General features: G+C 40.4%; 1 protein-coding gene and 1 pseudogene across 2 annotated transcripts in view; one reads left to right on the forward strand and one right to left on the reverse strand.

The window, feature by feature from the left end:
* The first annotated feature begins 425 nt into the window (after positions 1-425).
* Positions 426-3,229, forward strand: LOC308396537 (nuclear factor 7, ovary-like; annotated as a pseudogene). Its single transcript has 2 exons — positions 426-1,175; positions 1,809-3,229. The product of its transcript is annotated as a nuclear factor 7, ovary-like (transcript).
* ift172 (intraflagellar transport 172) overlaps positions 2,897-22,513 on the reverse strand; it is a 55,807-nt gene continuing 36,190 nt past the window's right edge. Inside the window, exons 35-48 of the mRNA XM_080881920.1 lie at positions 19,860-19,989; positions 15,092-15,190; positions 14,860-14,969; positions 14,579-14,642; positions 14,018-14,104; positions 12,487-12,603; positions 11,289-11,399; positions 11,052-11,171; positions 10,021-10,116; positions 9,621-9,680; positions 9,360-9,458; positions 8,539-8,692; positions 7,403-7,494; positions 2,897-4,374 (exon numbers count right to left, since the gene is read on the reverse strand). Of these exons, the coding sequence (XP_080738046.1) occupies positions 4,285-4,374; positions 7,403-7,494; positions 8,539-8,692; positions 9,360-9,458; positions 9,621-9,680; positions 10,021-10,116; positions 11,052-11,171; positions 11,289-11,399; positions 12,487-12,603; positions 14,018-14,104; positions 14,579-14,642; positions 14,860-14,969; positions 15,092-15,190; positions 19,860-19,989 (1,429 nt within the window). The 3' untranslated portion in view covers positions 2,897-4,284. The remainder of the gene's footprint in view (positions 4,375-7,402; positions 7,495-8,538; positions 8,693-9,359; positions 9,459-9,620; positions 9,681-10,020; positions 10,117-11,051; positions 11,172-11,288; positions 11,400-12,486; positions 12,604-14,017; positions 14,105-14,578; positions 14,643-14,859; positions 14,970-15,091; positions 15,191-19,859; positions 19,990-22,513) is intronic.

Below are 22,513 nucleotides of genomic sequence, written 5' to 3' on the forward strand. Positions count from 1 at the left end.
AGGTAGGTAGGATGGATCCATGCTTTCATGCTGTTCACACTAAATTCTGACCATCTGACGGTTACATTTGCTGTGGTTTTGTTGTGGTTTTAAACTGAAGTGCATTAAAATGGAATTAAAAATTGAATAAATTTCCCAACTATGTCTGCACATATAAATTTTGTACTACAGAATTAGCATTTAGCATTATAGTTAGTGGATAGTGCTACACTGAGCATTTAAAAGAAATAAAATTATATTTTATTTATTCTTAAACTAAACCAAACCCCTGGTTTCAAAAAACCTTTCCTACTCCTCATGATCTGTAACTGGTGGCGTTAACCTTTAAAACACTAAAAACACACTCTTGAGCTTAATGTATTTAGTTTCTGACTGGCAAAGAGATCCAAGATCAGTCTGCCAGCATGAGTCAGCGTGCCCTGAAGGAAAATGGCAGTATCCATCAAACCAATTACGTTAACACAGAGGAATGAAATACACCCCTGGTTTATTACAGCTGAGCATTTAGAGGAAAACCACTGAGAAAGCACCTCCCATTCTCTGACTCACTCAAGTTATTATGTTTCCACTGGAAGGAGACGCACCAGACATAACCTGCACCTGAGCGGGGTGGTGGTACAGGGAGCCAAACTGGAATACTGCAGCCCGAGTGAAATCACGACGGGAAGTATTGCTATAGAATTAAGCGAAACACTTTTGGCAACCTGCTCGTTGTGTTTTTGGCTTCACTCAGAAAGAAAATGGCCTCCGGATCAGAGGCCAAACTCCACTGTCCTGTGTGCTGTGATATCTTTAAAGATCCAGTTCTTCTTTCCTGTAGCCACAACTTCTGTAAAGTCTGCCTCCGGAGATGGTGGAGAAGGAAAGAAGCACTCGAGTGTCCTGTTTGTAAGCGCATATCTGGGAAGAAACACCCACCTTGCAACTTGGCACTGAAGAATCTGTGTGAGGCCTTTTTACTGGAGAGTGATCAGTTCAAGAGGCTTCACAAGTTTCTAGAAGAGGAAGAGAAGGCCAGGATTGCTGCTGTGAGTGCAGAAGAAAGGTGGAAGCGTGAGGTGCTGAAGGAGAAGATGGACGTTCTGAGAAGAGAGATAGCAGCTCTTTCGCAAATTATCAGAGCAACAGAGGAGGAGCTGAGAGCTGAAGACACCTTCTTCTTAAACAACTACAAGGTGTTGAAATCTCCCAATTCTTTGAATCTTTGGGCTGAAGGAAGGACAATACTCGGTGTATAAATGCTCAATCAACAATCATTTATTTCCATACAATTCAACAGTCAGAGCATTACAACGTCCGGACGGGAGAGATGCTACCAGAGGGTCAGGCACATGTCTCAAAATGGTGACGGGTTGCTCAGCTTTTTATAGTCTCTAGTGGCCCCCAGCTAGTCGTAAAAGCCAAAACATCACATTCTTTCTCTGTTACAGCGCCTAAGTTATGACCTCGGCAGTTGTTTCTCTGCTTTCTGTAAGGTGGGGGTGTGGAATGTGGTCTATCTATCTCCCCTGTCTTTAGACACAGAGTCTCCTGCTTACAACCTTCTCTTCATGATTCAACAATTAAGCATGTCAAGAAAACAGTGTAACACATTCCCAGCAGATCAAGGATACAGAGTGATGCACATTTATCTAATGAACTAATATGTGAATATGTTCTGTTAACTCAAAAGTATAATGAGAACTAAACTACATACAGCTCACACACTCTATATTAAAGGGTATAATGTGATCTACAGCAGTATTCTAATCCAACTACTTTGATTACATATATAAGGTAACATATAATAACAGAATAATCTAACAAAGGCTACAGCAGAACAGGTCCAGGAGCAGCCCCTGATGGGTGATCCAGAGCTTCTTCTAGGAGTTTTGCTGGACCAGGCCAAACACCTGGGCAATCTGACCTTCAACATCTTGAACAAGATGGCTGAGGCCAGCTCGTATACTCCTGTGATTCTGGATCCAAACACTGCCCACCCAAGACTCAACCTGTCTGAAGATCTGAGTGGTGTTAAACGGGGACGGACAGTAGAGTGTCCCAACAACCCGGAGAGATTTGACAGCTTCTGCATCACCCTCGGCTCTCAGGGATTTAACTCAGGACTTCACAGCTGGGAAGTTGAACTTGGACACAGTTCACACTGGATCCTGGGCGTGGCACCAGTCAGTCAAAAGGAAAGGACATTTAGGCTCGCACTCTGGGTTATGGACAATGGAGTTTTGTAAAGGTAAATACAAAGCATCCTCACCATCAAATTCAGTCTCTGTTCTTTCAGTGAGGAATAGGATCAAGAGGATCAGAGTTTGTTTGGACTGTGACACAGGGGTGCTGAGTTTCTCTGATCTCGACAGTCTCATATACTCCAACTCATGTACCTCCACCGAGGCCCTGTTCCCAGTTATAGGCACAAGTGATAAACGCCTATTAAAGATACTACCTGAAACAATATTACTAAATAATACCTGTTAGATTCCAACAGAGAGGATAATGACCTATTGGTTTGTGGACTAGTATTTTAAAGCCTTTAGTATTGCGCTCAGATACGGTCAAAATATCCATATTTGGATGATGGTGGAGTACCAAGTTATCAGCTAAAGCTAGTTAGCTTGGTTAGGCTTTGGACAATGACATATATTTTCTAGTTTTGCCTCTGCACACCACCACAGTGGCTTTTACATCTAAATAAATCAACATCAACTATGCTTCAGATGATGAGCTGTTTTTATCTTTCTAAAATGCTAAAATTGCTAAATCTACATCTTAATGGCTTAACATAAAGCTGAATGTGGTTCCACTCATTACAGTCACAAAGAAGCATGAAGCAGGATATGATGAATGCTTAGAAAACCACTGAACATTTTTATATTGCAACTTTATTAAACAAAGTATATTCCATATTGAACACTCAGTAAAAGCTTTGCCAAACATTACTGGCCTCTGAAAAACATTCACAGAGAAAATAACTCAATTTAGTCCGCAGACATTAAACAGTCCTAAACCGCCGCCACAGCATTATAGTGTCAGGTTATTAAGTATTGTAATATCTGCTGCAGGAGAAAGCCTTCACAGATGGAAACCTGAGACAAAGTCCTTCTGATGATAAGAAAATACATAGAAACAACTAGATGGATGATATGTGTTTCCATGGTGACTGCACCTTGGGATAAACTGACCAGTCAGAGGATAAAATAAATAACAAAAATGAAACATCGTGGAAAAAACAAAAGCAAACAGCATCACTTCATCCCGATGCATCGGATTCCTTGGTGCTTTAGAGCTCTGATGTTGAGTTTGTTCTGATTCTGCACCGCTCTCAGTAGAGCACCAAACAAGGATTAATCCGCCGCTGAAATTATTCCCCAACAAAGTTTATTCATTTTTAACTTAAACTACAGCACAAGAGCTGCTTCAGGAAATCACTTTTTTGTGTGTTTTTGCTCAGGAACTAAAAGGGCTTGTGGTTGGGGCCAACACACACTGAGCATATGAACAGGTTTTTGTTTTTTCTTCTGTGTTTTCAGCACTGTCTATTTTTTTTGTTGTTAGCTGTTTTATGAAACATTTTCGAGCTCCTTACTGATTTTCTGAGGTTGCTTCAGAAATATGTGAACCTGAATTCTAATAAATACTTACGAGTTTTTATCTTGTGCTTTTGCTCTGACAGTGGTCAAATTCTAAGACTAGTAATGTTAGAAAAATGCTTATTGACTCTTGTCAGCCTGGTATCTTACTCTAATGACCAGAAACGAGCAGAAACTGCTAAATCGGCTCAAAGTGCTACATTTCTCAGTCATTTCAATTTTCTAACAGGCTGCTAGCTGATGAATGAGAAATGAAATCAGAAAAATGAATCAGAAAAAAGCACTAAATATATTTCTTGAATTCTTAAATTGTCAACTGTTAAGGTTCAAAGTCATTTATATGTACTTTTATTATCATGTTACCAATTTACAGTTTAACATACAACGGTTTAACATATAACATGTAACACATAACATTTAACAGTTTAACTATACTTTTAAGGTGCCTTTTAAAGAAGAAAATCATGAACTGGTTTAAACTGAAATGAAGGGATTGTGTATTCTCCTCTGGGCTTAGAAACTACTTTTAAAGTAAAAAAATGATAAAGTTCTGGGGACAATAAAAGAGTTGGTTTCCTGTGAAATGTTTGAATTTTCGGAAAGAAAAGATGAGGAAGAATAGAAGGAAGAGCAGGTGTTTCAAAGTGTGTAACAGAGTAATAAAAAGAAAAGGCACAGGGCAGAGCTGCAGGTCGTTCTATCAGTGGAAGGAGAATCCGGACGCCGGCAGGCCGCCACACCACTGCCTGATGAACTCGAGGACGTCCTGACACTCTGGACTGTGAGTGGTCTGTGGGGAGGTGGAGGAGAGAAACACAAACAACAGCCCATCAGGAAACACACGTGAGAAGTAGGGCTGCCACAAACGATTATTTTGATAGTCGACTAGTCACCGATTACTTTTGCGATTAGTCGACTAATCAGATCATCATCCATTGAACTTAAAACGTACAGCTTATTGCACCAGCAGCATCTGCTCTTATATAACTATCATTAGCTTACAACTTTAAGTGTTTAAGGTCTTTGCTAACTAAAAATAAAGACAAGATGATAGTTTATTACATTTTAATGAAATTTGCAGATTGTTTCGGTGAGGTTTAATAAACTCCTTGCTATCTAAAATATAACAGGACACCGGAGTATATTCTCCAGCATCTCACACTTCTGATAATCAGCTGTCTGCTTGACATTTATTCAGCTGTGTAAAAACTATAACTTTAATCTCAGCCAAACCGATTTACTCAGGAACAAATAAAATACTGAAAAATGCCAAACAATAACATTTGTAAGTTATCTAAGTGACTTATATATCATGTTTAACCTGAGTAGCGAAAGACGGCGGTGGGTTTGAAAACGATCTGCCGGGAGTCCGGTGCTCTCACGGCTCTAGTTAGCCTAGCCCCCGGCTAGCTATCGAGCTAGTGGGTAACAGACGTCTCCGAAAACGTCGGAGCGCTTTTGAAAATATGTGGTGTCCTGATAAACTGAGCCGATATTTGAGGTTTACACAGCTACATTCTCGCCTGAAAATATGTTAAACGTTTATTTTGTGACCCAGAAAGAATAATAAGAGTAATATTAAAACTAACTAGCTGCCGCCATTGTTGGAAACTGAGCAGGGCCGCGCTATGAATTCTGGGACACAGCTTCTTCTTCGGGGTTTAACGGCAGCTGGCATCCTTGTACGTGCAGTGCTGCCATCTTCTGTTTCAGTCCGTTATTACACTCTTAAATCCTGCTACTTATTCCTGCGTCTTTTGGGATCTTACAAAGCTTCAAACGACGCGTCGACTATTAAATCAGTCGTCGACGATTTTGGTAGTCGACGTAATCGTGACTAGTCGACTAATCGTGGCAGCCCTAGTGAGAAGGGAGGTAAGGATGCTATGTATATTCATCTGCTGATTCAAACTCAAATAAGCACCACTGTTTTCATTTCTCTCAATGTGATGAACTAATTCAGTATTGTAAGACTCAGAAAGGTTAGGCCTCAGTTTCATGCTTTGCCAGTTGTGAACCACCAGTCGCAGGGGAAAAATTTGTATTCCCAAGTCAGTTAATGAGTAGCTGCTAGAAGTTGCTAAGTGAACTCAAACGCTAAAGCCCCATTCACCCAGACCTGGTCTCTAGCTGGTGGCCAGTGGCCCCAAGTAACCACTGATTGCTATGATAAAATATGTATTCTGCGACCAATTGGCAGACCATACCAATGTCAAATAGGTCTCTGGTTTAGCGCCTTCTTAGTGACCGATTTTACCTAGCAACTAGCCAGCAGCCTCCAGCAACTGCCTAATGACTGGTGGTGGTGCCCAGCCAATCTTATTTTTTGCAGAACATCTTGAAGTAACACAAACATGCTATAATCAACAGTAAAATACAATTTAGAGTTATAAGAAGCCAAGAAGTGTTGAGCTCTAACTCATGCACCATTATGTTTTTTTTTCCTAGTTATAATGAATCCAATAAATTACAATCCAACATTAGCATTTTCACTAAAGATCAGCGCTGTTTCAAAGAGAGTTGAACCTGAAAGAAACATTTTCTTCATGCCTTTGCTTTGAAAAAAAAAAAAAGAAAGAAAAGAAAAGCTTTGAGTACTGCTCCATGATGGGAGTTCCTTTCTCTCTCAACCAATTTTAAGTTGAGGACAGACGATCTGGGTAAGTTTTAGGAGTTTTGATTAGTTTTGAGTTCCTCAAAACTAATCAAAACTCTTCAAAACCTTGAATGACACTGCATTTAATTACAGTCCCTGTGGAGTCAAATACACTCCTGAGTAGAGCAGGGCGATACGACCAAAAATATTTATCACGATATACATTTGAAAATTTGCGATAACGATATAACTGATGGTATAATTGACACTAGATAAACTACTTTACGACTCCACAACTTTATTAATGTTAAACAAACCTAAAAAACCCATCAATGTATTTTTGCTTAAACTAGCAGCTGTTTTTTATGTGCAATAAAGTTATATAAAAATGTAACAGTGCAAATGCAAATTCCTTGCTGAAAATTTAACCAAAAGGAATTTCCAGTGGAAACTGGCCGACATATCCTCAGCATAACCATGTATAATATCCACAAAACTTAAGAGGTTATACACACAATACAGTAATATTATGTTGATGCACAGTATGTATCTCCTGCCTACAGTAGCCATAATGCTCCGACAATCCATCAAGCGGTGCGGCTTCATAGCTTAGCAAAGTCGTACTAAAACATTGGACAGATTTTTGAGCGGCGTGTACGACATAAAATCGTTTCGAGGTCAGTAAACACAACCAGAATTCATACATAAGGCACACGGGATTATAAGGGGCACTGTCGATTTTCAGAAGAATCAAAGGATTGATTTTAAGTGTGCCGTATTTTACAAAAAACACGGTAATAACGACGGCCCGCTAGCATGCTCTACCAAAAATAGTGCTTTGTTGTGTATCTGATGGATGAAAGCCAAACCAGTTCCACACCACTGAAGTTGCAGCTTTTTTACATTCTGGTTCATCAGTTTCATTCAACGATCCTCTTTCGCCCTTCTCATTCTCCGTCGCCGAAATGCTTTTCCCGCCACGTGTGTATGAGAACAAAGGCACTGCGCATGCACGTTTTACCCATATTCTATGGGTATCGTGATATTTCATTTTCTTATCGTTGCCCAACATTATACCGGTATTACCATGAACAGTATGATATGGCCCAGCCCTACTCCTGAGGTTTTTCATTCAGAAAGAAGGAGAGATCCGTTTGTGTTGTTTTTATATGCACGGAAATTTCTCAGCTTACAAAAACCCAGTTTCTCTGTTTGATCTCACCTTCGTGGCCATGAGGAATTTGTTCCAGTCTTCCTTGTTGGCTGCTTTCCCCGCAGCAGAGAACTCGATTTTATTCCTCAGCACGGGGTAGCCTGAAAGCAGGAACACCACAGAGCGAGACTACATGCTGTGTATGACTTCACAGTCACGCAGCAAACTGGAGAATCAACACTTACAGCAAGGCCACAGCATGTTTTGTGTATGATAGCATTCTATTATACAGTAGCTATCATTTCATATTAAAATTTAAGAAAGAAAATCGTTGAATGGTCCATTAGGTTTTAAATGAAGGTTCTTGAAGTGGACCTGTTATACATTTCTTTCTCTGTCACATATATACTGTTTTATTGCTGGATTAATATTACACAAGGCCACAGTTTCATGTCAGTGCTGTTCACAGTGAGAGAGGATATGCTGATCAAACCTTCTGTTTTGTGACAGGTAGCCAATCAAAAGAACGTTGGCTTTATGGTTGTGGAACTAGAAAAAAGGTGAATTGAGTGGCTGCACTAAGGTTCAGTATAAGATATATAAGAGAATAACAAAAAGCTTCGCTAGTAGAGACCAAGAGTAAAAACATGAAGATAGAAATGAGCAAAATAGGTCTCCCTTAAATACAGATTACCTTCTTCAAATAACACAGAGGTGAAAATTAAACATTTATTTGAGAACAAATCCATCTTAAATCTCCAAAACACCTCAAACAACAGCTCTACACTTTCCTGAAATTAGATTTCATTACATCAACCTGCTCACGTTAAAGCGTGTGTGAAATCTCGTGCATTGCAAAGTGGATTAAGTGTAAATGTCAGCACTGTATGCAAACATCATGGGTGTGAGAAGAAAGTTTAACAACAGGTAAACTATAAAAGCTCCAAATAACAGAGAACATGTTGCAACTTTATGGTAATTACACAATTTTTTATTAAATTATTATTATTTTTTATTTCATTTAATTATTTCATGTTTTCCACAAAATAAATGATGAAACGTTTCTTCTTGCTTTTTGCTTTTCTCTGTTGCATCACATCAGTTTGCAATTTTTTTCCCCTCTGATCTCTTTTCAATCTTTGAAATTAACAAAACTTTGATAAGTCTTGGACATGCTTGAGTGTTTCTGTGTGTGTGTGTCTAACCGGTGAGGACACAGGGCATCGAGCGAAGGCCGGTGTTGGCGGCCACCAGCGAGGCTTCGTATGTGTTCCTCTCGTCACGTGGCAGAACCTGCTCGAGTCGATGGTCCATGGACACCATAAGCACCCAGTCGCGCATCTGGTCTCGCTGGGCAACCTGTAACACACACGCTGTTTTCAGACAGCTTTTCTAAACATTGCTCATTGCAACTGAGCTGCATGTCAGGTTGAGTTTGATTTTTTACATAAAAAAAATACAGTTTGTGTGATGTCAGCCTGCAGTGATAAGAGTTTCCTACACAGAAACTCAGTGACTGTGTCATAAACAGGAATAGGTTGAGCTTGTTCAGACAAAAGAAGACTTTTGGACAAAGTAATCTTAAATGGGCTGTTATATAGTTACTATTATTCTTTTCAATTTCTCTAACCCCAACTCCTAAACCACCCCAAATTTTGGTCATCATATTTAAGAAGCTATAACCAAGGTAATAAAAATAACTAATAAAAACAAGCTTTAATGTGACCTATAAACAGGAAAATGTGAAGTATGATTTTTGTTAAGAGGGCCTGATTTAGCCCACAGGCCACCTGTTTGCCTGCCGATACTTTCTAATTTGCAGCTACAGCGACCCTGCAGCTTAAGACTGGGTGCTTAAATGGAGCGATCTGTCATCTGTGCTCATTTGTAAAGAATATCACAGAGGAATGTGACACTAACTGCACCAGATCTGATTTGTAGCACATCACCAATATTGTCTTCATCTATCAGTCTGACCGCAGCATCCGGTGGGATATGTGTTTGGTGGGCGGTGATGATGTCTTACTGTGACGCAGAGTTTGGTGGGAACTGGAACCTCAAAGGGAATGTCGGTGTCTAGGAAATCGGTGTGGTCCAGAGTGTCCAGAGTCCCCTCGTCAATGCCCTGGACAACAAAATTAGCCAATCACAAATGAAAAGATTCAATTTTACACCTGTTTTACACATTAGAAGTTCAGATGGTGTAATGGTGTTATAATAGGATTTTGCTGGTATTCACGGAATACATAACGGAAAGGTCACAAATAAAGATTTCTACAATACATACATCGCACAGATCCAGGAAGTGGTTGAGAAAGATGAAGGCCATGTTTTCCCAGCCAATAGCCTGCCAGAATTGAAAACATAGCACGTAGAATCAACACCAGAGAGAGAGTATCTGCTCCTTCAAAAAGATTATCCTCTAATGGCCAATCACCAATAGAGCAGAGTTAAAGGCTTGTAAGTAGTCATGGACTACCTGAAGTGTACAATGCATTTTTAAATGTACTTCAATCATTGAATATCTGGGAATATTACCAACTTTGTGGAGAAAACTCATTGAATTTTGTGGTCTAGGAGGAACATTTTAGACTATGAACATGCACCTGGAACTAAAAAAAGAACAAAACATCAGCACTACCAAAGCAGAACAGCTGCACCTCATCCTCTCTAATTGGTGGACTCACCTTGCAGGCCAGGCCCGCCTCATAGAAAGCCTTGTCCGCAGCAACAAGCTCAGTGTGACGCAGCAGAGACACGGAGAGCTTGGTTGCTATACTGATCTGAAAATGCACAGCAGAAGAAGAGAACACTTAAAAAACCCCAAAGTAAAGCTTCCTACATATCATCATCAGTTACCTAGCAGAGGTTTAGATTTGTACCATGACATGGTCTTCTTTTTTGTCTTGTTCCCTGTTATAATTTAACTGATATTCATACTCGTGTTTCTAGGTGTTCACATTTTTCTAGAGTCTCCTCCTGTTTCGTCTATCTGTTTGTTTGTCTTCCACTGTTTTCACTTCCTGTTTTATTTTGGTAATTACCTCTTTGTGCATCCTTCCTGTGCTTTTTTAAGACTGCCTGGCCAAGTCTCAACTATGTTCACCTGTGCAAATTGAGCTCTGTGTATTTTTAGTTTCTTTTTGTTTGTCTACTTGGTAACTCCCCTCATGGATTCCTGTTTAGCTTAGGTCAGACTATCATCACTGAAGTCTTCTATAATGTCCTGTGGTGTCTGGTTCCTGGTGACGTTGTCTTCTTTCCCAAAATGAAAGGCAGAGATCGAGTATACATCACAGATGGTAATGTGCAGGTGGTCAGAAAGAAGCTTACAGGAGGACATCTAAAAATAGAAGAAGCAGTACTGGTAGCATCCAAGGTGTACCAGGAGATGACCTTGGGACCAAAATGAAATCTGGTCACGTTTTTATTTTTCTGAGCAAAGACACAGAACTTTTGGCGGGCAAATGTTGCCTTGCTGGTCACATTTTCTGCAGTTCACATGGTTGATCTACCCACAATACAAGGTGTTTTCACATCCGTCAATTCTCTAGCCCAACATCATCTATGCTGTTACCACAAGACTCCAGGCTTCACAGTGCTTTGTTCTATTGTTGAATTCTCACCAATTATGAGCAACTTTTACAAAGTCATTTTCAAAGATGTCCTCATTCTTAAATATTCTGTATTTAGGCAGGTGCTGTTTGCGTTTTCATACCAGCTGCTCGACTCCTTTAGCAGCAGATCTTGTGGCGTAGTAGTGAGAGATTAGCAGCATCTGTTCAAAATCTTCATGAGCCGGAGTGTTTGCCTCGGTTGATTTGGACATGTTCTCACACTGAAATCACAGCAAACAGAAATTAAAAAATTAAAAATTGATGCATTTTATGAGGACAAACTTATTTTCATGTTTTTTAAAATGGATCGATAAAGGCATTTACTAATTTTGATTTACCAGTTGGAAGAAGAAATTGCGGAGGTCGGCGAACATGCGGTAGGACTCTGGTCCATCGGTGTCGGGAAGGTTAATCAGGTCCAGGAACAGGCGTTTGTAGATGTTAAAGTTCTGATTGTAAAAAATGGCAAAGCTTGTAAAAAATAATAAACAAGAGATGTCTCTTTTTAATCATGTTGTTAAGGCTGTAATAGAAATCAAAATATCTTTTTTTTTTTTAAATAAAATACAGCTGCCTTTTCACAGTCAGTTTGCTTTTTATTTGTGTAAATATAATTTCCGAAAGTCACTGATATTATTGTCTATTGAAATAATCTGGAACTGACTGACTCAAGAACCATAAAAATCTGTAAACCAGGGCTCCAAGCTCTTAAGGTAACATAGAGTTTTGTTGTAAATACCGCTTTATAGCAAACAAAAATACTGGCAGTGCCACCTGCTACCCCTCAGCCTTCTAATAGATACACCTATGGTTTAATTAGAAAATCTTGGGTAATTTTCAGAAAACCTGCTGTCTGACCTTTACTTTCAAACTCGTCTGAGAATTTGCACCTATGCTGTCAATTTGAAAATCCTATATCGTCTCATTCTCAAGCTATTGCATTCACAAACTTAGGTGTCAACATGCTCACTTTGCAGCAGCTGCCTGCCTGCATGCTGCTATGCAGGCAGGTGGCGTGGGTAAAAACTGGAGAAGAAATTGGTTTATTATGCTTAAGAACACTAGCTATTTGGCTTTTGTGGTGCTAACTGAGACTCACACTGTACATAACAACAAAGTCGACAATCTTGGCAATCAATGCAATCTTGTCAACACTGAACTGCATAAAAACATGTAGGTTGTTTGAAACTATGCAAACATTCCCATCATGCCAAAATCTTGCACAAAATACACCACACCCCAATCTGTTTGTGGTCTCTCTATGCTTACTTTATCTTTTCTTTGCCTAACTGGCCACAGCAGAGAGGCAAAGCGTGAAATGGACATGGTGGACTGGCATGTCTATAACACATTTTGCTGTGATACTTGGTTGGAATATTCATATAATTTCACCTTCTATGAAGACTACAAAACTAAGAGTAGATATTCTACATTAAAGAGGGAAACTTGGGTTATCACGCAGTGAAAGAAGGATAATGTACCTTTAGGGTACCCACTAGGGGGGAATGGAATTAGCTATAAGAAGTGTGTGTGTACCTGAGGGTTTGGTGGTACTCCGTGCTGTATGTAGAGCTGAACAGCCTTTGGAGCTTCCTTATCCTTGATGAGATGTGTTGCGTACAGAGCAATGTACTTATGGAGGATCTGAAAGGTCTGACAAAACACAACACAAAAATTATGAAGCCTGACAGAAAAAATGAGGTCAATGAGGCCTGTTAACGAGCAAACAAGACCAAAAAGCACGAGAGAAAAAAAAAAGTGTTGCCTCAGCAGAAATAATTGTCCATGAGCGCCCGAATATGCTTCATCTTGTGTGACAGAAATGCCCATGCAGGCCTTATTTGTCTGAATATTGCCACAGTGCGGGGATGAGTTTAGCTAGTTCATAAAAAAAACTGCACATTAAGGCCCACTGGAGGGAAACATAAATCAACATAAACTACTTAGCTGCTGCAAAGTTGCTTTTCTGTCTGATATCACCAAGGTTGAATCAGGGGGGACTTCGGATGGGACAGAACCCCCACCCAAAACAAGAACCACCCCCTCAGTGCCGAAAAGTGTTCGATTAATGTCTCAAATTAACTTGTAATACAATTTCAGAAAGCTCCAAAGTGGATCATCTCATTTCCAGACATGGACACTTTGGATTCGGCTCTAAGAAGGATTGGAAGTGCTTTCCTGGAGCCTTGCAGCACATTTTTACTGGAGGTAACAACAAATTACCCTTAGCTGCAGCTAGGACATGGTTAGTCCTCTTTGTTTCTGTTGTGGAAAATCTTAAATAAAATTGCAACCACCAGGTGAGCGTTTCTTTGAAGTGAGGTTTATTAAGGAAAAAGAACAAAAAACACTGCAGTGGAGAAAACATTCAAGTCAAACACCAAAACAGTTTTCTGTGGAAGGACGCCCCCTTGAACTCTTTTATACCTTCTCAAACACTCTCAAACAAAGAACACTTCACATCAGATCATATATTCCTATACCTTCAGTCCGGCTCATCCTTGACCCTCTCCCACTCTAAGAAAAGTTACAACCACCGGTCACCGGTCTGACTGTACATGTTGTTTTTGTCCATGCTTTTACAGCTGGGGCACCTGCTCATCATTATCACCTACCTGCATCATAAAGCTCCAGACCTGAACTCTGCTCAGTGATTGTTTCATCCCCTAGTGTAGTACTGGCATCATTTAACCTCTAGTTTATCAATTGCTCACTGCTTTGTCTAAAACTCTAACACCTTGACCTCACCTGGTTATCTGCTTTTGCTCTAAAATTGCCTGGGATTTTAGCCCGCTGCCTATATGTGTAATACCTTATCAGAATCACCGGATTCCCTGTAGATTTCCCAGCATCATCGCTCCATCCCTACTTCCCAACAAATTCGCACAAAGTTCCTGGTTGTTTGAAGTAACGATGAATGACTCTTTCCCCTGTGCCCTGCTTTAGAGTTCACTTGTTTTAGAACTTTAAAACCCTGATTTGAGCAAAAGCTGTTTGCTTAACAACCCGAAAAACAAAAGAGGTGACAATATAATATGAACTCTTAATGACATCAAACAAGACATACCTGTTTGGATGCTGTCTCCAGGCACTTCTCCCACTGGCCTCTTTCTGCGTAGATGTCCAGGGCTGCCATGACATCCACTCCCACCAGCTGAACGAACACAGTCATCAAAAATAAAAACAAACAGTTTTTTCAGCTCTAAGAAACACAGCATGAAGCTTGAAATTAGACCATTACATTTTCTGTCTTTCTCTGCTCATATTTATCAAATGGCACTGGCAAAGTAAACAACTCGGAGGACATGTAGGGCTCCACAGAGCAGTGAAATGGTGCAGGAAATACAGCAATCACTGTAAAATCATCTCAGTGAAACTTAACAAATTCTTATTCTGGGAGGAACATGCTGCTGTTTACTACAGAAATGGATCAAATGAGAGATATTTATCTCTTTTTGCTTTATATAAACGTTACAAAAAGTTATTTTTCTGGACCAAACTGCTTGGAGTGATTTTGGAAGCTGAATTTTGTCATAATTGGGTCAATATTAGCTTGATAACATGTCAGCTTTTCTTTTTTTTTTATTTGTTTGGTTCAGGGTGTCATAGAGTGTATACTTGTACTTACAGACTCCACTCTGCCCTGGTTTTTAAGGTGCTCCTTGTACTTCTGGTCCACGTAGTCCTCATACCTGTCAAATATCAGATTCATAAGAAACAGGGCAGAGAGGCACGCATGCTTAATAAAACTGATATGACATTGAAAAAATAACCAGCATGTCTTAGCCTTTCTGTTCACTTCTTCTATTCTGAGTTTTAATTCAGTGTCGGCCCTTGTCTTTGTTGCTGTTCTGCCCGTAATAACTATGATACACTTGAGTGTTTGTGTGTGTTTGTGTGCTCTCAAACCTCGGCTCCAGCTCCTTGGCGACTCTCTTGGCTTTGTTCCACTCCTCACCCTCAATAAAGACATCGATTGCCTCTTTGATGAGGTCCATGTTTAAGTAGAGCTCAGCAGCCTTCAACAATCAAATACAAACAGGACACAGGAAAGAGGCAACCTTATTATAAGAGCATATATATTTGGATTGTGTGTGTGTGTATTGTTTTATTAACTGAATCTACGTGTGTTTTCACTCACGGCGTTGAACTTCCTCAGCTGTGCGAGTCGTGGTCCGACCACCTGGATCACCTCCACTGCTACATCTGCTGTCAGGAACTTGATGGACAGCTCTGCCGCCTGGACATATGCACACAGCGAGTGCACACGCCAAACAGTACAGGACACCCAAAAAGACACAAAAAGGAAAAATCAATTCAAACCATATATAGAAATATAACATTTAGCTTTGTCATTATTTTGTTATTCAAGTCTGCTCAAGACGTTTTCTTTTTTTTTTCCTTTTAGGGTTTATTTTTGCAATTATTTCATGAAATAGAATCGAGGTAGGCAACGTGTTTTTGGTAATAATGGGCAACAAATCCATGAAACCCTTTTGATAGATTCTGCATTTCCTTTTCAGCAACCTTTCTGTTTTCTGGTTTGAGAAAATGTAGCTTGGGACAAGAGAGTTTATTCTGGATAGGAAGACAGAAAGAGTGGGTACCATATGAAGATAAAGCCAGTACTGATTTATTTTATCTTCTTCATATGGACTCGGTATTAGTGGTATTTATATAGCACTTTTCTGCACTTACTGAGCACTCAAGGCACCCGACTCCCACTCACACATATACACACATCCTGGTCATGAACACATTTACACATGTCATCATGCAGATTGGAGAAGCCCGGGATCGAACCACTGACTGGACATGCAGCTGAACGTCTGTTTCTGCTCCACTGCCATGAGGATAGACACAGAAAAGCTTTACCACTTCCACAATATTCATTATGGACTTAAGCTATTTCCTATTTAACTACTATAGTTTTCTGTTGTTTTGAATCTGTTCTGTGATATTGATTTTAATGAACTACATTTTTTTAAATGTTGTGGGTGCCGTAGCACAATATTTTCCCAACTTTTTCGATAAAAAATATTTATTGTGTCTTATTTTTCCTACTTCAAGTGTATTTTATTCTAATTTTTTGCATTTTATTCTCAGTCACACATACGTTTAGTATGTGTGTACACCGAGACATATAATGTACAAAATTTTTTCTCTCCTTACAATATGTGTCTTTGGCATTTTTGATATTCTATACAGCAAAAATATTATAAAACCAAATTTTAACAAAGTAGCAGTTCTTTCATAACCTTTTCAGGACAAAGTTAAGAAAGTAGGTGGGGCTATTAATAATAATGAATTGCATTTATATAGCGCTTTTCAAGACCCTCAAAGCGCTTTACAATTCCACTATTCATTCACTCTCACATTCACACACTGGTGGAGGCAAGCTACAGTTGTAGTCACAGCTGCCCTGGGGCAGACTGACAGAGGCGAGGCTGCCATATCGTGCCATCGGCCCCTCTGGCCATCACCAGTAGGTGGTAGGTGAAGTGTCTTGCCCAAGGACACAACGGCCAAGACAGACAGAGCTGGGGATCGAACCGGCAACCTTCCAGTTACAAGATGAGTTTCCCAACCCCCTTAACCACGGCCGCCCCCAAATTGATGTTATTCCACCAGTTTCTGAGCCACCGCAGTGTAAGAAATGGCATATATTTAAAAACTGCCTCTTATTACCACTGCTGTTTTGCCCTACCAGTACTGACACTGATGATGTCATACTTCGAGGGAGAAAGAGTTCAACTTCTTCAACTGTTTAGCTGATGACATTAAAAAGCTATTAACAGAGATCTTTGCAATGATGATAATATAAAATTGTCATGATCTGTCATCTCATATTAAATCCGTGACCCGCTCCTGCTTTTTTCACTTAAGAAATATTGCCAAACTCAGGACTATTGTCTCCACAACCGAGGTGCCACTTCACAAGCGCATGGCACAACACAGAAGAGCCACCTCCACAGGACAAGACTCAGCAGTCCATCTGCATCTTAAGGATAAAGGACACTCTTTCGAGGATGCCAATGTTCACATTTTGGACAGAGAGGACAGATGGTTTGAAAGAGGAGTGAAAGAAGCCATCTATGTCCACTGTGAGCGACCATCTTTGAACAGAGGCGGGGGTTTACGACACCAACTCTCTGCCATCTATAATCCAGTTTTGAGTTCCCTTCCCAGACGCCTTAACGCCCACTCACATCCTGGGCCATCTGATCTCAGGAATTCGCATGATAAGGTGGGGCCAGGTTTCACAATGAACGCACCCGAAACTCTGGCTGATTGGGACCCACACCCAGTTTCACACCTTGGCTCAGGCGATTAGAGGATCATCAGGGGTCCTTTTGTCCCTCTGTGGGGGGTCACTCCCACTAGGTTTATATCTGGGACTCTCCACCATTTGACCTTAGAACTGAAGAAGCTTCTCGGATGAGAGGTGAAACGTCTTCAAGCAACTTAAAGAAGTCCAGACGCTTTTCTTTGCAAGCTCCTTTGACTACGATGACCTGGATGACTGAGAACCTTCACAGACAGCTTAAAACTCATCTGTTTAGACAGGCATTTGGGTAATGTTAATGCGTAATATGTTGTTTTATTTTATATTTATATTGTACTATTGCTTGTTTGATATGCTTTTATATTTCCTCTATGTTGCTATATTGTTTGTTTGACATGTCTTCATGTGAAGCACTTTGTAACAGCGTTTTCGTCTTAAAAAGTGCTATATAAATAAATTTTACTTACTTACTTACTATCTCAAAAAGCAATATAATGTCACCGTAATCATTATATAATCCATTTGATTCTGATTGTGGGGATAGTTGGTGATACATGAACTGACTTTGCTGTTTGTGTCTTGAAGAAAAAGTCTTTAATTCTTCTAATGCAATATTTCCAATACGGCTGTACCTTGTATTTCTATCTATTTTCATTCATAGTTAACTAGTTAATTTATAAATATATTATATAAATAGCACAAAATAAATGTCCACATTTCATTTTCACAGGTTTAAACAGAGAGTCCACAGTAATCTAATTTAAAAAGAAACAAAACACCATAAAGCAGGAAACGTGTCCCTTTTAAACCACATCTGTGTAATCTCTGATTTAGCACTTCTACATTTAAATAGACTAGAATCAGCTACTTCTGTGAGTCATTTGGCATGTTTGATAGCACTCACTTTCACCTATTAAATATAATGTGTCTTAAAAAAACAGATAATTGGAATAAAGGTCATTATGAAGCGCACTACAGGAAGGAATCAAAAATTCAAAACTTAAATCAGTGTATCGCCTGACTCATCTGTAATGCAGATGCAGCATTTTCTGACCTAATGAAACTCACTTGGGGAAAAAAACTACCTATTGATCTCTGTGATCTCTTCAAGACCGCTTCTTTACAATCACGGAGATTGACCATTCCCATTTCAAATAATCTGACCTCTGTACTTTAATCAATAACATGCAGTATGTGCTGCGTATCTTCATACTCACAGCAGAAATCACCTATTGATGTTGGTGACATGGTGACCTTTCGCCCTCCTCCACCTTTAGTGGTACTCTTGACTACAATTAAACATCTATTCTGTCCTTCACCCACTACAGAGCTTAAAGTAAAAGTGAAAAGTAATTACTGATGCTGTCTAAATATAAGATCTACAGTACGGCCATTAAAGGTCATGGTGGGAAGTTTTCTTTTATTTCTGGATTATTTTTGCAGAACCAGAGAATAAGTTACTGAATAATTTCCTTCTTTAGGGAAATAAACACTGTTTGAAATGGTTATAAATCACTGTCTGTAGTTTTATGTCATGAAAGTTCAAACAGTACAGCGATGCCAAAGATAAAACGAACACTCCAGGGAAAGCGGCTCAAAGGAAGACAGAGAAAACTATGAAGAGTGGACAGACCTTTGCAGAGACCTCAACCCTCGGCCGCAGCCTTGAAGCCAAACTGTCAACTTACTACAGATTGTGATTTATTTTAATTCAGACCGCCTTTTAAGATTTGACACAATGTAAGTAGATATTTTCGGCAGGTTGACAAATCGAGTTAATACTGTTAATCTATCTGAAAAGGGGATTCTCACATTCTGAGCTGCAGTAATGTTTTCATTTATGGCATTTCAAAATATGAATAAGGTTTCTGTATGCATCTAGGACAAAGATCTGAAAATAATTCATTTATCCTTTAGATGGTTTCGACCTTTTTGAGTGTTTGTGGTGTAAAAATAAATTTTGTGAATAATATTTAACTGCAAAAGCTTGTGATGACTGTTGTACTAGAAGGTTAAACCTCCCACTCACTATCTTAACCCCTTATGTCTAGTCTATCATATTTGTGTAGTTTTTTTTGTGAGTTTTCGAGACTTCTACATCAGCAGTGGGATTCCCCCCCCCGATAAAACCGAAATAAATTGCACAATACATCCATCCATCCATCCATCCATCCATCCATCCATCCATCGATTTTCTTCCGCTTATCTGGCGACAGGTCGCGGGGGCAGCAGCGTAAGTAGAGAAGCCCAGACCTCCCTCTCTCTAGCCACCTTCTCTAGCTTCTCCAGGGGAACACTAAGGCGTTCCCAGGCTAGCCGTGAGATAGTGTTTCCAGCTTGTACTGAATCTGCCCCAGGGTCTCCTCACAATGTATATATATGTTTTTAATTCTATAAGACATTTTAATCTATATTCAGGGTAAGATCTTTTTAAATATGCCTAGGTTAAAGGCTAACGTTTTTTTCAAACCTGCCTCTCTAATAAACCCATAACAGACTTAAAAGCTCTTCTTTATTCAGTAGCAACTACACGTGTAAAAGACTTACTATTAATTTCATATTGTTAAAAAGAACTAATGATCATGTGAATTAACAGTTCTATGCAGTTGTTTTTCCTTTTTACCTTCATCCAACACTTTTCCATCAGCGCTGTGTTTGAGTCATCCTTAACCTTCAAGTAATACTCCACGGCCCGGGAATATTCACCCGACTGCTCCCACTCTCTCGCCTGCTCCAAGAAGCCCTCCACACCCCTGAAACCAACAGGCAATAAACTCTTTTTTTTTTTAATTAAAAAAATATTAAACATTTCACAATAGCTTTATTTATTTTCTATGTTATTTTACCAGTTCATAACAATCATGGCATAAAATAGTTAATGCTATAATAATAATAACCACCATTACTAAATGGTAAATTGACAGTTAATTGTGTCAATGCTAGGGTTCCCTTACAGTCGATTTACTCCGTACAACACATAAAGTATGGGATATCCCGCCCCTGTTTGTCCTGGCTGAAGAAATCTCTATTCACACCTTTAAGGCGGATGGCCTCAGACAACATGTATAGGGCCCTGTCTACACATATACCCCCTGCCATCACAATCAGCCCTCAGTTCTAACGCTCTTCACCTCGCTAAGAGCATATCTACTGGGTTGGGCTAGCTAGCTACTGCTAGTTAGCGCCATTGTCTGCTGGCATAAGTTAACCCAACTGCCTTGTTGGTGTTAGCCTTCACTCCACAGCTGGTGTGTAGGCTGCCCACGAAGTGCTAATTTCAAATCTTCCTGTGCAGCACTTTGCTTTGCGTTTTGGTATGGATATCAAACCAAAGAGAACAAAACTGAAATTTTCTGTTTGCCACTGTCTTCAGTGGTGCAGTTTCTCTTTGCATGATAGTGACCAGCAATGACGCGTGCCCCATTTGCCTGGGAATTGTCCAAGTTAGGAGAACGCTGACTGACCTGAAGTCTGTGTGCTTCTTCACACCCTGGAACGATGGGTGACTTTGCGGAGAAAATTCCAGAGGAGGTTAACAGTAACCGCATCTTGCATGCTAGCTACCGGTGGGAGCCTGGGCTGTTGCACCAGGGATCTTGGATTGGGAGAGTGCCGTTTTACAAGGTGGTGTCCACAGATGCTTCCCTAAGAGGGTGGGGAGTTCTGTCCGATGGCGCATCAGAGAGAGGGGTCTGGACACAGAGCTTCACAATGATGTAAGGCTGCTAGCTGTGTTCTTAGCTCAGGCATTTTTGTCCAGTTCTGAGGGGCCAACATTTCCTAGTCAGGATGGACAATTCAACAGTGGTCTCTTACATAAACAGGCAAGGAGGGAAACGCTCCCTTCCCCTGTTAAAGTGGTCTCGCTCTCTGCTATTATGGTGCAGTGTTCGATGTCTGTCTCTAAGAGCAACCCATGTTCCAGGCCATCTCAACCTGGGGCCAGACCTTCTCTCCAGACCTTCTCTCCATTCCAGTGAGGGAATGGAGGTTGCACCCCTTTGATATTGGCCCAGATACGGGATCTATTTGGCGAGGCAAGTAGATCTTTTTGCCTCCAGGGTGAACACTCACTACCTCATGTTCTTCTCCATAATCGACAGTGATTCACCCGTGGGCATAGATGCACTAGCACACCAATGGCCAGACGTGCTCCTCTATGCATTTTCCCAGTTGAAGTGATATCTCCAGTTCTTGATAGAGTGCATCGGCAGCACATCTCACTGATTTTTGTTGCCCCCCTGGTGGCCAACAAGGTCGTGGAATGCAGAGATAATCAGTCTACTAGCAGCAAGTCCTTGGCAGCTTCTTCTCTGTGGGGACCTCCTCTCTCAGGCAAGAGGAGAAGTGATTCATCTGCCCGGATCTATGGTGCCTTTATGGTTACCTACTGAGAGATCAAATTTGATAGCTAAGGGTCTGCCCCCATGCGTGGTCCTGTAGAGGCTTTTATGAGTACAAATGGCAAGCCTTTGAGCAATGGTGCCAGGACGGGCACATTCCCCCAGTCCAGTGCTCTATTGTGGATGTTTTGACATTCCTGCAGGAGATGCTAGATACTGGCGGTCCAGTGTCTTTTCATGGGACTTGTGTTTGGTGCTTGAGGCCATTTGTGCCTCCCTTGAGTCTGTGGATATAAAATGTATTTCATATAAAACTGCATTGTTTTTCACTTTGGCTTCTGCAAAGTAAGTGGGTGACCTTCATGCTTTGTCTGTGCAGCTAGTTGGGCATCACCGCACACTTTTTTTTTTTCCGGTTCACTCGTTTGTACATTACAGCCCCTTCGGTGGCTCATACTGTCCTTTCAGCTGGGTCTACCACACACTAAGGTGGTGGTGGTCCAACTCCAGTTTGATGGATACTCTGCAGGGCGTGTATATATGTCCCATACTATATGTGTTGTACCATGTGAATCGACTGAAAGGGAACGAACAGTTATGTGTATAACTTTTGTTCTCTGAAGGAGAGGAACGAGTTACAACACAAGGTTGTCTCTGCGCAGCTTGGCTCGATGAAGAGTGGCTATCGAACTGAGAGAAGAGGCTGAGAGAAGGGGGTATATGTGCAGGCGGGGCCATACACATATCATCACAAATAATCAGCCTTAAAGGCGTGAATAGAGGTTTCTTCAGTCAGGACATGCTGGAAAGCAATATCCCATTCTATATGTGTGTGTGCCTTATTCCTCAACTTCATGGAGCATAAATTATACACATAAATGTTCATTTTGTGTTGTTTTAGAATTTTGGATTTTTGGGTTAATATATCAGAGTT

The sequence above is a fragment of the Rhamphochromis sp. 'chilingali' genome (assembly GCF_963969265.1).
Source record: "Rhamphochromis sp. 'chilingali' genome assembly, chromosome: 5".
Lineage (NCBI taxonomy): Eukaryota > Metazoa > Chordata > Actinopteri > Cichliformes > Cichlidae > Rhamphochromis > Rhamphochromis sp. 'chilingali'.